This window comes from Aquila chrysaetos, chromosome 18 (assembly GCF_900496995.4).
Source record: "Aquila chrysaetos chrysaetos chromosome 18, bAquChr1.4, whole genome shotgun sequence".
Taxonomy (NCBI): Eukaryota; Metazoa; Chordata; class Aves; order Accipitriformes; family Accipitridae; genus Aquila; species Aquila chrysaetos.
In genome coordinates, this window is record NC_044021.1 from 12,866,743 (window position 1) to 12,881,234 (window position 14,492).

At 36.0% G+C, this 14,492-nt stretch overlaps 1 protein-coding gene across 1 annotated transcript in view; it reads left to right on the forward strand.

The window, feature by feature from the left end:
* Nucleotides 1-14,492, forward strand: part of RELCH (RAB11 binding and LisH domain, coiled-coil and HEAT repeat containing) — an 86,607-nt gene that overhangs the window by 26,547 nt on the left and 45,568 nt on the right. The window contains 7 exon segments of the mRNA XM_041118301.1: nucleotides 68-181; nucleotides 2,886-3,089; nucleotides 3,181-3,272; nucleotides 4,243-4,551; nucleotides 8,951-9,026; nucleotides 9,419-9,514; nucleotides 9,650-9,673. Of these exon segments, the coding sequence (XP_040974235.1) occupies nucleotides 68-181; nucleotides 2,886-3,089; nucleotides 3,181-3,272; nucleotides 4,243-4,551; nucleotides 8,951-9,026; nucleotides 9,419-9,514; nucleotides 9,650-9,673 (915 nt within the window).

Sequence of the window (14,492 nt, forward strand, 5' to 3'; positions counted from 1 at the left end):
AGATATGCTTCCGTAGTTGGAAGGAAGATGAACCAAAGATGTAGTGTATTGTTTTCTTTTTTCCCAGGAGCCAATCAGACCTCTTGAGAAAAGAGCTCTAAACTTCCTAGTTAATGAATTTTTATTGAAGAATAGTTACAAGCTTACATCAATAACGTTTTCAGATGAAAATCATGATCAGGTAAAGTTTTCTTGTGGTTTTTTTTTTACATGCCTGCTTTCCATATTCTGATCTTGTAATAAGCTCAAGTGAACTTAAATGATATTTCCTGTGCGTGTAGTTCACTTCATACATATGAGTATTCTAAGAGTTAAAGATGTTAGTTAGCACTTTCATATATAAAGCATGGCTTGAAAACACAGCACTTTGAGGAGTATTTGCCAAAAATTTGTAGGAAGGAGTCAGAATGCTTGCATTCTTTAAAGGAAGCAAAACAAGAAGAAAAATACTGTGAGTTGTAGGTACTTATACACTTTCCTGGATTCTGATGGACACCCTTTCAGTTAAACTCAAGGATCTGAATGTAGTAAAATTTTGAACATAATCTTAAATCATACTCAGCTGATTTGTGGAGGATATACAGTATACTTATTGCTTGTCATCTCTTGGGCATATATATGTGTATGAGTATACTTAATTATACTGTGGCATTGAATACAGTCTTAGAGAAGCTCTCGGTAATAAGGTGTTATCTTAGATATTTCCCAACATAGATTTGCTTTGATGCATTTTTCTTAAGATGATAAGTTTTATGTTTCTATTGGCTTGCATTTTATGGGAAAAAATTTCTTCAAATGTTTGGAAGGTTCTAATTACATTCTGACTGTTACTGGGTGAACAAAACACCCAGTAACATCAACACTCAATATATATTCAGCACAAAACTGGAATATTGCCAGAAGAATTAAATATTGAATTCAGTATTAAATATTGAATTTCAACCAGTTCTGTCTATAACTAGTCCTATATTTTTCCTACAGTTCATATCCTAATCTGTAAAGAAAATGAGTTGTTAAATAAAATTTCTGGATAATCCACTTAAGATTTGAGTTTAACAGTGTTAGATTTCATACAAATATTTGTGAGGATACAGCCCCCAAAAGAGAAAAGATGAATAATTTATCCTTACTTTTTATGTGTTCTCAACTGAAAATGTTCTATGTTGTAAGACAATTACAAAAAAAAAAAAGTTCTTAATTTAAAATGTAAATATAAATGTACTACAATTAACACATAGAATGCACATTTTTTTTTCTAGATTATTCACATCATTCTTTCACAAACTAACCTTTCTTCGAATAGGTGTATGTAACCAGACTGTGGAAAAATATAGTGAACAGTAGGAAAAAAGTTTAGGAAAAAAAAATTAAAAATTGAAATTTAATGTCATTAAAGAGACCATCACAACTCCTGTATAACCTGTATAAGTCCTGGATGTATTCCATCCAGAAGGACCTTGACAGACTCGAGAGGTGGACCTGTGCGAACCTCATGAAGTTCAGCAAGGCCAAGCGCAAGGTCCTGCACGTGGGTCGGGGCAATCCCAAGCACAAATACAGGCTGGGCAATGAGTGGATTGAGAGCAGCCCTGCGGAGGAGAACTTGGGGGTATTAGTGGATGAAAAACTGAGTATGAGCCAGCAATGTGCGCTCACACCCCAGAAAGCCAATCGCATTGTGGGCTGCATCAAAAGCAGCGTGACCAGCAGGTCGAGGGAGGGGATTCTGCCCCTCTGCTCCACTCTGGTGAGACCCCACCTGGAGTGCTGCGTTCAGCTCTGGGCCCCCCAACATAAGAAGGACACGGACCTGTTGGAGCGGCCACAAAGCTGATCAGAGGGCTGGAGCACCTCTCCTATGAAGTCAGGCTGAGAGAGTTGGGGTTGTTCAGCCTGGAGAAGAGAAGGCTCCAGGGAGACCTTATGGCAGCCCTCTATTCCCAGAGAGGGACTTTTTACAAGGGCATGTGGTGATAGGACGAGAGGTAATGGCTTTAAACTGAAAGAGGGTAGATTTAGATTAGATGTCAGGAAGAAGTTCTTCACTGTGAGGGTGGTGAGGCACTGGAACAGGTTGCCCAGAGAGGCTGTGGATGCCCCATCCCTGGCAGTGTTCAAGGCCAGGTTGGATGGGGCTTTGAGCAACCTGGTCTAGTGGAAGGTGTCCCTGCCCATGGCAGGGGGGTTGGAACTAGATGATCTTTCAGGTCCCTTCCAACCCAAACCATTCTATGATTCTGTGATTCTAGAACAGTGCACATGCTTATTTATATATTCGGACATGGAATAGTCTTGCAATAATGGGATGGTAACATGTCAGTGAGAAGAGGAATGCCATATAGTGATGGTTTGAGACAGGAGGCCCTAGTAGTGCTTACACCTCTACACAATTAATACAGTTATGTCCGAATTTCACTGAGAATGTGCACCCTGTCTATCAGTCATCTACAAAGCTATTTGACTGTCTCCATCTGGAAAATTACACCTGTTCTTGTGAATGAGATGGAAACAAAACAATACCCCTATCAGTAGAAAGCCTTCTGTCAACTGCACTGGCTTCTGCTAGAATTTGATCAGTATCATATCTGATTCTAAAAAGCATTAATGTCCTAGAAAAAATATATTGTGATCTATGTGTTTTTGGAATGTCCTTTTTTTAGTACATTACCTAGAGCCATCTTGAGGGTGAAATTGCTTTGGGTCGTGAAGTGGATCCTTTTTCTACTTTTGTTTCTTGCTATCTGATTTAAGCTTTCATGTCCTTTACTACAATGTAATCTTGATGTGATTATTTTGCTGTTGTATGACCTGCAGTCAAACGAGGAATAGAAACAAAAATAAAAGGAAGTATATTGCATGCTTTAGTTTCTTTTATTCCTTTGAAGGATTTTGAACTTTGGGATGATGTAGGATTGAACATTCCAAAACCTCCTGACCTGTTACAACTCTATCGTGACTTTGGAAACCATCATGTTACTGCGAGAGATGTGGTGGATGTATCAGTTGGTGTAGAAGATGATGAGTTAGAGGCTGCTACTCCTATACTTGGGAGCGTCCCTGTATTTGAAACAACACCACAGTCAATAGAAGTAAGAGATTGTACAGAAGAAATGTTTCAGCTGTTTGCAGTACTACTTAAGTATATTGTACTAAACTCTTCTGTTTCTATCTTGTATTTAGCAATGTTTAATAGTGCAAAAATTAGAAGATCAAATTAGTGTGTTAAACAGTGAGAAATGGTCTTTGATGGAACAAATCCAAAGACTTGAGAGGTATGTACTTATCAATCTGCTAAACTGCTGTTAAAAGTTGGAATAACTTCTCAATGTTTTTCTAGCACATATATGAAAATGTACAACTTATGCTTACAAAATTACTAGTTCTTCAGAGCAGGGGCTGTCCTTCCTTTTTAATATGTGGTGTTTGATTTAGAAAAAGGAAGAGACTTCAAACTGACTATTTCCCTTTTATAACCTACATCATTTAATTTTGCAATCAGTTTTGTTCTTTCAATGCAACTTCTTTATTTACTACTTTGAAAACAGAATCATATCTGATGTGTTTTGTGTAGGTTTTCAGTCAGCTTTATTTCACTCACTACTATGGTGTGTACAGCTTGCAAACAGAAAGATGTTTGGTTTAATGACTTATTTCAACACAGTTTTTCTTTCTAGAGAGCAAGACTAGTAGAAATGACAGTATCTTTAAGAAAAACAAAAAAAGAGACTTTAAAAGTTTGGTCAAAGCTATAAGATAATCATTCCTCTTAAGAGATGCACCAATACAACATATGGGCAAGCGCATAATTTTTAAGTGGCTTTATTGACTTGCATAGTTACCATTTCAAAGCCAGGTAGGGAAGTATATATTAATTCACCACTACAGTATTTTAAGTTTTGCGTCCCAGATGGAGTTCTGTCTTGTGACGGCTTGTGTCTCAGTGCTAAGATTTCAGCCAGAAGCAGATAACACTATTGTTATTCATTTGTTTCGTTGATTCACTCCGAGTGCAACATTTTTCCTACTACTAATTATTGACTAAAGAACTCCATTAAACCAGTGTTCCTTTGAAGAGTTTGTGTGATACAAGTTATTTATATTAAAGGAACTTTTGAACATAGTGGAGTTGAAGAGGGAGCTCTTCAGTATGTTGTCCGTATTTCTGTGCTCCAGCCTTGTGATTCCAAGAACCTTCTCAGGAAAGCTACAAAAATATTTCATTCTTTGCTTTTCCTTTTTTAGTGAAATAGATTTTCTCAAGAATGAAAACTTTGCTGTGTCAACAGTTTATGGTGTAGCTCCCCATCCTTCTTTAAAACAAGTGCCTCTCACAGTCTCAGAGGACAATGGACGGTACTTGGATATCAAGAGCTCTGAGAATGACAACAAACATGGAAACACTGAGGAAACAAGCCTTTCCTTGTCAGCTGAAGTGGAGTCAAGGACTTCTAAAGATGATATGCTAAATTCTGTGCCCTGTAAAGAAACAGAGAAACTGTCCTCTTGTGCTCCATCAACTAAAGCTGCAGTCCACTTCGATAAACCTAATAGGTTAGTGATAAGTTTTAAACTGAAATGCTTTAATTAAAAACTCTTGTAAAGTGGATAGAGATTTTTCTAACAATGAAATGCTGCAGAATTCATAGATCATTTGTGTTTTGAATGCAAATAAAAGACTTAACATACCTTTAGGGTACAGTGCTGATATTTTCATGTTGTTCGTAATCTTTTTAGGAAGGAGTACATTTGGCAAACCTACATTTTTAGTATTAAGTTTAAGGGTTTCTTTTTACCTCCTACTTGTTTCTAAAACCAGTCCTGTTCCTTGCAACAACAAAAAAAAGCTGAAGTCAAAGTGGTGAATGGGAAGACAGGATATTTCCATTCTCTTTCAAATTTTAATTTCATAATGAAATCTCTTCTGGTCTTCTTGAAGAGTGGCTGGGAAATTTTTAAGTTTTCCTATGTAGATGTGTATAACTCAGAGTATCTAAGAAAGCTGTATGTTTTGTTTTTGTTTTTGTTTTGGTTTTTTTTAAATAATCAGAAGGGGTATTCGATGACATTCTGCTTTTTGAGTTTTGAATTTGGGGGAAGCCTTCACTGGGTAACTATGATTCTTTTAATAAAAATGAGGTACTCCTATTGTGTTATTACATGGAGCCTGAGTTTGTGTGTCTGACTGTTCTTGAGAAAGCCCCTCCAGTCTACACAGTCTTTTAATTGTTATAGTGAAGAGGGGAAGTAACATGTTCATTAAGTAATAGATAAACCACTGTGTAGCCATCAGGAGTAACACCACAAACTTAATGAGAGTACGTACAACTTCTAAAATTACCTTTGTAGACAAAGATGCCCAAGTAGCTCACTTTACGGTCTTACTGTTGCTGTTCCTAGGGGAGCAGGTAGCCATTCTGCTTTGTATTTTGTCAGTTCCCTTAGCGTTCTTTTGCTGGTGTTGATACAGTAATATGTTTCTAGAATTATCTTCCACATGAAAATACCAAGTAGAAATCTATGTGTGATGTTCTGTGCAGATGGACAATCAATACAAGTGGGGCAGGGGGCAAGAAGAAGAAAAAACCAGAGTTTCTACCTCTGCTACTAATTAAATTTTCCTGCAAACCCTAAGTATCTTGTTTGTTTTCTCTGGATTTCCTTAACTTCTGCACTGAGTCCTAGGGCCAGGGGCACTTTTTCAGTGATATCTTAACTTTAGAACTGAACAGGAGGAAAGATTTCTGATTTCTGAATATAGTACCTTAGAGTCTGAGTGGTACTAAAAATTTCTTCTCTCCTAGTTGAATATACTAGTGTTTAACAGGAAAGTAAAACTTGACTTAGATTTTCTGGAAAATTTGCAGTGGTTCATTTTAAGCTTTCCAGATTTTTTTTTTTTTAATTTCTTTCATTTTCTAGCTGAATGTGTAATGACTATGTAATAATTAAAACTTATGGCTGTCGTGCATTGATTGCCGTAAATTTGTCTACCTACTTTTGTCTGTGGCTTGTTGCAAGTTTCTTTTTCCTCAGAGTAATTGGGAGTGCTGGGAGGCATTAAGTGCATGAATTTTAGATTGATGGTTTGGGGGTAGTGAGGGTGGGTATCAAAATAGGATGAGATCACTGAGTGTGGAAGGAACTATGAGTATCTCCAGTGGGATTTATGACAGTAGTCTCTAGAAAAACAAAATTTGTTTTGCTGCTCACAGCTCTTTTAAATATAACTACACATGGATTTATTTGAAAAGTAGTTGAATAAAGCCTTGAATCCCTATTGAGTTAACTTCAGAAGTCCCCTCAAATGCAGTTCACTGCAGAAATAAGTAATGCAAGTGTAATACGTGGCTATTTTTGTACTGAGTTTTGGGCTTAACGTGTCAGTGAAAGGTCAAAGGAAACCATATTTGATACAGTGTTTTATAGATCTGTATCACTAAATTGTTTTCCTGGATTATGCACTTGATTTGTAATAATACAGTAATTTTTTTCATTAGAATTCTATTATTTGTTAAGTATTTTGAGATCTGTGGGAGAAGCAGCATGATAGAAGTGCTGGATATTTATTTATTTCAGTCTGGGGTGGTTATTTGTAGAAGCCAATTACTACAATTTATTTAGAATGTATTAAGAGGTATTAAAAACTAAGACTCTATCCTAAAAGGCAAGATTGTTACTAGTGTAGCTAGGGAGTGGATTCTTGGCATAAATCTTGCCCAGATGGGAAGAGAGGATAGAAGTGCAAGTGAGCCTGCTTTGTGCGACGGCACTCAGAGCAGCTGTGCACGCGTGCCCACAAATGAGGACGTGGCCATCATTGGAAAAGTGCCTCGTCTAACAGATTGCAGTAGAAAGCACTAGCAGCAGTTTAAATAGACTGCACCACATGTATTTATTCAACTCGTTTTAGGTGTTGTGGTTTGCACCAAATACAAGGTGTTTTCTGTATATAGCAGTCACTCCTGACTTTTTCAGTGAATTGACTCTCTTGTCCCAGTGTTAAATGGAATAGATTAGTAGTGCTTCATGTGCAAGAGGCCTGGGTCTTTCATTGTTTCTGTCCAGCATAGCCATGAAGGATTTTACTAGACTTCATCAAGGAGACGCTTTCTTGACTCTAAATAGAGCCAGCAATCGTAATGGGATCCACGCTGCTCAGAGCTTGCTGTTAATTAACCCACAGGGAAATTCAGTGTCATATTGTCATATTTAGTTAGTTTTCAGTCTCTGCAAAAGGGGGATAGAACTTTGCCCTTATGTAGGATTTTAATTAAGGTTTCAAGTGGGGAAGGATCTGATGTTCTGCGGCTCAAATGCTGAGGAAAGGAGAGCCTGGGCAAAGGGCTGGGCAAGGCCTTGCTGTTCTTTTAACGTTAAGCTGCTGCTTTGCAACACTTGCTCCTGTTCTCCCGGTGTAAATAAACCTTAAAGCCTTGAGTAGAGCCTGTAAATCTGTCATTCAAGAATACTTTTACAGAATAAGGACTAACATATTGTTAAACAGAAGTCCTTTACAACTCAGTACCATCCGAGTTGTTTAGTAACTTTTTTAAGGTGAACCCTTGCACAAAACCAAGCTGATTGGAACTAAAACAAACTTACTTCATTAAAATTTAAAACGTGTTTTAAAAACCCATACTGTCAAGAAAAAAACTTGATTTTAAGTAATAAACATATTCTTATTTATCATATTTTGTAAATAGTCAGAAGAGGAAAACTACTCTGGTATATTTACCCGTGTCCTCCTGGATTAGTTTAAACAATTATAAGTAGGAACTTAGATTCTTAATGTGCTTTTTTTGGTTAGAAAAGGGTGAATGATGATGTATTTTCTATAAATAGTGTGATGTTTCAATCTATTAGATAAAAGCATATGTGTCCATACACATAATTGCACGTGTGTAGGATTTTCTGTGCTCAAGTGTACAAAAAGCATTTTTAAGAGTTGAAAGGTGATAACCACTTTCCATATAAGAAATAGGAGTCACCCCCTACCTTAAACTCATATAGTGTCATTAGAGGATTCAAACAGCAGATGATGATGATATAGAATGAGATGATTTCTGTGCGTGTTTTGGAAGAGAAATGTTCTTTTTCCTCTTTAAGCATAGTGGGTGAGGCAGTGTTAGATTAGCATCTAAATACAGGCCTCAGATAAGGCAGAGGGAGTTATCGTTACTGGGAAAAATAGGATGCTGCTGCTGATGGTGCTTGTCTGTTTTATGTAATGGTCAGTCCAGTAATTGTTTTCTGAGAACATTTCTGCCAAATTACCCTTCTCGGACAAGGTTGTTTTGAGACTCTTATCAGGGTTTTATGTGTATGCTTAAGGCTTTGAGTAGCTCAGCTGTGTTGGCTGGTGCTGTGTATGGCCATGAGGCAGTACTTCTACAGATATACATCTACATTAGGGATTGGACAGCAATTTAAGGTTAGTTTTGAGGTTCTCACTATACGTTTGAATCCAATGTTTAGATCCCAGAGTGGCAGCTGAGCAATCTCTATTTAATCCTGAAGTTTTAAGTGACTGACTCAAATGTTTTTATGCGATGTGCAGAATCAGAGCATTAAGCAAAAATACTGTTTCTTGTGATTTCTGCCCCCTCCCCCCCAGTTTGCATAATTGTATGCTTCCTCTTGTATTGCTAAAGCTTCCTTTTCTTCGTGCTTTAGTCCTATTTTTGTCTGTGCAGCAGTTTGAAAGATGTTACATTTTTCAGAACTAGAAGTAACTTCTTAATTAGGACACCCACTTTTTTTCTTGCTACAAACTAAACACCCTAACAGTCAAAGATAATTTTAACCCAAAACTTCTGCAGTATGCTTCATGTAAAACATGCTTGCTGAATGTCATTTTACTTAGCTGGTTAAACCAGAGTGAAAGGACTTGTTCAGTCACCTTTCTTATCTATGCTTTTTTTCCCCCCCTCCCTTTTTGACGATATTTCAGGAAATTGTCACCAGCTTTCCATCAAGCACTACTGTCTTTCTGTCGGATGTCAGCAGACAGCCGTCTGGGATCAGAGGTATATTTCCCAGTTGACATAAAGTAGAAGATCCTTTATTCTGCATGGCAGCAATAGTTAAACAAGCACTAATGGCTTTGAAACAAGACTTACTAAAATATATGGCGAGATAAATTTATGTGCATGAAACTTAAGAAATAAGGATATTCTTTCAGATTTTAGCTTAAATATGGAAGCTAGTGATAGACATGTAATTACTGGGAAGTTCTGAGTCACACAAGTGGATTCATGCTTTTGAAGTTACAAAAACTTATGGCTTAATGTGTATGAGTAAATTAAATATTTTCTGGTAAGTGATCAGCCTGTTGCAATTCTTATAATTCCTTTGAAAGAATATTTTTCTGTTCCTGTGTTTCATTTGAAGAAACCAAACAAACAACTTGGTTTTCTAGGTATCTCGGATTGCAGACAGTGAAAAAAGTGTCATGTTAATGTTGGGACGCTGCCTGCCTCATATTGTTCCTAATGTGCTGCTTGCAAAGCGAGAGGTGAGGAACCCTGAAATTTTACTTTTTTCGTTTACCAGGATGTTTTCTTCATTTTGAAGATGATGTGTCTAATTTCATGAAAGTCTGTTACTTGCAATCATGTTCTTACTTTTGTGCATGCATCTCTGCTCCTAGAGAATGGTTTTACACCTCTGTCAGGTGAGTTCAGTAAACCTGCATGGTATCCTAATATTTCTTCCTTTGCTTAAGGCACCCATTAGCATTCAGCAAGAGTAACTGTTACTGTAGGTCCATCTATTTGTGGTAGCACGAATGTTTTTGTTAGAGAAGACCGTGGTTAATGTGTGTTATAAAGAGCAGAGGTTATAAGTTCAAACATTAAATTTGGTTTATTTTATCTATCAGTTTTAACAAGGATTCATGTTCAGGTTCTTTTGCAGCACTATGTACTTCAACAAAAAATCTATTTTACTGTCTTTTTTTAGAAGCTCCATGTATCAGCCAAGATAAGGTTCATAAGAAAATTAGCAATCTTGCTTATGTGTTTTCCTTAAATTTAAAATGAAGCTAAATAAAATTATGAAGAGGTAATGTTTATTTTGAATGTAAATGAAGATGGTGTTTTGCATAATCGTTCATAATATATAGTGTAGAAAAGGAAGACTGTTATTGAAGATGGAGAAAAAAAATGACTGGTTTTGTATTGCTTTGTTGTAAATATTGCACACTACCAAATGTGTAAAAAATAAAAATCAGAAAATATATCAAACAGAAATTCAACGGCTTTATAGTTGACACCAAAATAAAGGGTTTGAAATAGCATAGTTTGTTGAGTAAGTTTTAGTCCTTGTTGAGGGGACCTACAGTATGGTAGACTTAGTAGTGCGTTTTGCATAAGTTCATTTTAAGGCTTTGAAAAATCCTCAAGAAATTTGTACTGATCCTATAATCTAAAATTTTATAACATATGACTAATTATCAGGAGTTGACACGGTGAGTTTGAGATGTACCACGTTTTGAAAGTCTCAAACTTTATAAAAGAGGTTTTTTTTCTGAGGGGGTGGGGGTGTTAACTGGGTGCTCTGGAAATGGTTCTGTTAATAGTCTTTCAGAATAATTCTGTGAATGTTCCTGGATCAGTGCTTAATTTCTGTTTTCTTATTTATTCCTTTCCTTCCCTCTGCTTGGCAGGATGTGGTATTTTGGCTTCTTTTCACAGCTTGTAGCATAATCTGTGTAATGCATTTAATATTTCCGTGACTTTTTAGGCTGTTTTCTATTTACTTTGTTTTACAGTTGAAGTTGCATTTGATTACATGTATTTTTGCCTTAAACAGATCATCTGTTTCAATTTGATTCAAAAAGCCGCAAGTGAGAATTGTGTAACTGGATTGCATGGGATGCTTAACGTTCCAATTGAAATTTGCTTTAAAAATAGCTTTTCTCAGTTACCACCCATTGCTATAACTATTGTAATGTTCTTTCAGATGTAGTCATGGAATTTGAAGGAAAACTTGGGTAGACCATCTGTTAGTATTTATTAATATCAGTATTACGAAAAGCTAACCTAAGAACTGGACTCTTTTCAACAAGGTACAACTTTGGGTCTCGTCCAAAAACAACCTTATCATGAGAGAGTCTTAGCATAATTTTACAGACAAGCGGTGTAAAAATGTACCAAAAGATCACTAATTTTAGAAAGATGTGTAACAAGCTCAGGTTGTAATGCGAAGTTACCACCAAAGTGAAAATACACAGTAGTAGTATTTAAGATCTTACACTGTCAGTGTGTTAGATGTGAGAATTAAACATAATTTTGTAATGACTCCCTAAAGTACCTATCTTTTTTTCTTTAAGCATCAAGTTGAAATGGCTTGCAAAATGTGAAGCTGAAAATGTTGTGGTATACATTTTCATTTTGGAGAAGCTGGGTTTGTGGAGGTTGACAGTCTCTCAGTACCCCTTTGGCTGGGTATGCAGTCTGTGATAACGCTTCTTGCAGATGAGCAGCTTGAGTTCATAAAATTTCATCTGCATTGGAATCTGCTTCCTCAACTGTGTTTTTACCACTTAAAGCTGAAACACAGTTAATATTTAAAAAAAAAAAAATCAGCCACCTTCTGTCTGTCAAGAAGATAAAAAGATTCCTTTGGCTACAATGTAATTAGAGAAAAGCAATCTTCTAAAATTTTTGCAATAACTAATCAGTGCCATACTGATTTCTCATACTTTATAAGATGTAGAAATCAATATCTTTTTGTCGGGTAACAGGAGTAACCTTGTTTGTATGTACAACTTCTATGTTCTGCAGTATGTAGTCCTTTAGCAGAGCTTGGGCCAGAGTAAAATTTTTGGCTTAATATCAGGATCTTGTTACTCTTGCTCTTAATCAAGAAACACTTTTCCTTAATTATTTATACCTTTCATTTCACCTATTATTCCAGGGTTAGTTTCTGTAACTTTCATTTGTGTTACACAAACTTAGCAAAATCATGATAGTAATGGTTTACTAAATGTGCACCACTAAATTTTTATACTAAGAAACTGTAATGTATCTAGAGTTCAATATGTTAAGAGTAGAGTTTTGCTTTTATTTCTTTTTAAAGTTGAAGCAAAGGTAATGCTGAATCTTCAAACTCTGAACGGGTGCCATTCTCGACTCTGCTAGAAGAAAGTAATGCTGTAGACTGTTCACGTTAACGTGTAGTAACTATGCGTAGACATCACCGAGGCACTTTAATTCTCTGGCATTTTTTTGTAGGTAGCTGTCTGTTAAAACACAGTAGAGCTGAACATCTTATTACAGATTTTCATCTCAGTCTTACACTTTAAAAGCCATAAAATAATTGGCTTTGTTAAGAAATGTAAAAGAATGCTGTGTCAGAGCTTGGCAGTATATTTAAGTGGCTGTTTCCATTGGCTGTGTCAAGCAAATGTCATTCTGGTTGGATATGGATAAAGGCACGTAAGTTTAGAGTTCCTCGGCATGAAAATTGTCAGCCATCAGTATCTTTAAATGACTGTTTCTATTTCACAGAATAGTGGAGAATAGAAAAATTTAAATGAACAATTAAAATGCTTTCTGTTCTCTGTAAAACTTAGATTGTGGTAGGCTTTTATAGATTGTGTTTCTGAAAAATAGGGGTAGTGTTGACCACAGCCTGTTTGCTGGTTCTCTTCTGGTTTGCATGGGGTGTTGGTTTTGGTTTGGGGGCTTTTTTGTTTGGGTGTGGGGTTGCCCCCCACACACGAGAGACATACATAACCATTTTGTAATTTAAGTCCTTTAGTTTCCTTCTCTGGATATGAGGGGCTAGTGTGGTTTTCTTAGAATGAAATACCTCAATCTCATAGAGTATCCTTTTCAACTGTAGTCTGAAAGCTGATGTCTTTCAACACTATGTCTTTAAATATAACATAATTCATGGATGCAAGGAGTTGAATTTAATGTTTATGAATTGAATTGCCAATTATTACTAGTTTATCACAGTAGTTTTATATGCAGGTAAACAATAGATATAAACAAAGAAATACAAAGTTTTTTCACACCCATATCTGCATTGATTCTTATGTAAAAGCATCCCTTTGGGATCTACAAGAGGCTTAATTTGGATCCTGGAATAATAGTCTCATCCCATGAAATGTAATTATAGTTGTAATTTTAATATTAGTAAGATGAGTAGCACAAAGTTCTGAGTCATGTATTAATCCTATGATTAAATATTTTTTCATTTTGAAACTAAAAGGATGAATTCTGAACTTCACATACCTTCTTGCACAAGAGACTCCATATCAGTAGTTTGTTTAGTACCTGCTCCTATTTCAGTTGCTGCAGATAAGATTATTTGATTTTATTTACTGGTTTTCAGAGGCTAAGTTACAGAAGAATTTTAACGTAGCATTGGTTCACAATATAAGCATTGATTATTAGAGAAGATTGAAAGGGCACATTTACAAAATCAATCATAATGTCATCCTGGTTTATATATTATGTTGTCAGCTGTTTGCCATATTATTACATAAATATTTGAAATAATAGAAAAGATTACTATCCTAAGCTATTGAAGTAACTAGTCTTGACACTTAACACTAATTAAATTTATACTTTGAGATAATTATTTTGCTTATGAGTACTCCAACAAAAAGACACTAATTAGTGAGAGAAACTGAGATGTAGAAGACTTTTGTCAGAACATTAAAGAAAAAAGTTACAATGAAGGCAACAGCACAGTTAGAAAATTCCTTTCTACCTTGTAAGAAAATTGTCAGAAAAATAGACAAATGTTTGCTATAGGATGCATTTTAAAAAAACCCAAACTTTAATATTTTGTTTTAATACTTTTAATATGTAGGAGGAACTGTTTTACCTATAGTTGAGGTGATACCAGTTACCATTAAAAGGCCACCTTCTTTTGACCATAATGAAGAGCTGCTCCATATGTAAATGTTGCCTTTATTGAGAACTTAAATCAGCTCAGATAGTGAATCCTGTTCAAAGATAATGGAACATGTCGTTGTAAGTTAGGGAGACGTTGTCCAAAGGTACTATGATGGAAAAAATGGAATTTTTCTTTGGGTAGACCTATGTGGACAGTTACGCAGAGGTAGAACAGAGAGAAGATGGGCTGTTTCAGTTCTCCTGTGCAGTGCATTAGGTCAGCTTCATAGCTTTGTCTGTCACTCTCCTGTATGTAGCCTATCTCACAGTAAAAACAAAATAACTTTTTTCTCTCTATTCTACATCTGAGTATCTCACAGATATAAACTGCCTCAGATATGAACTTGCCTTTTCAGTAGTGGAGGTGAGACTTCCGACACATGATGTTTTATTTCATCAAGTTGCAAATGCTGATGATGTTATAATGGCAGTCTGCTTGGCGTCTAACGGGAAAACAGTGTCATAGTTACGCAAGTCAATTCTCCTGGTATTGTTGACTAATACCAACAGGAACTAATCAGTTTTCCTAAGTCAGAGGCAAAAGGGAAAAGAGGGACTTGGGGATGAACAAGACAGTTA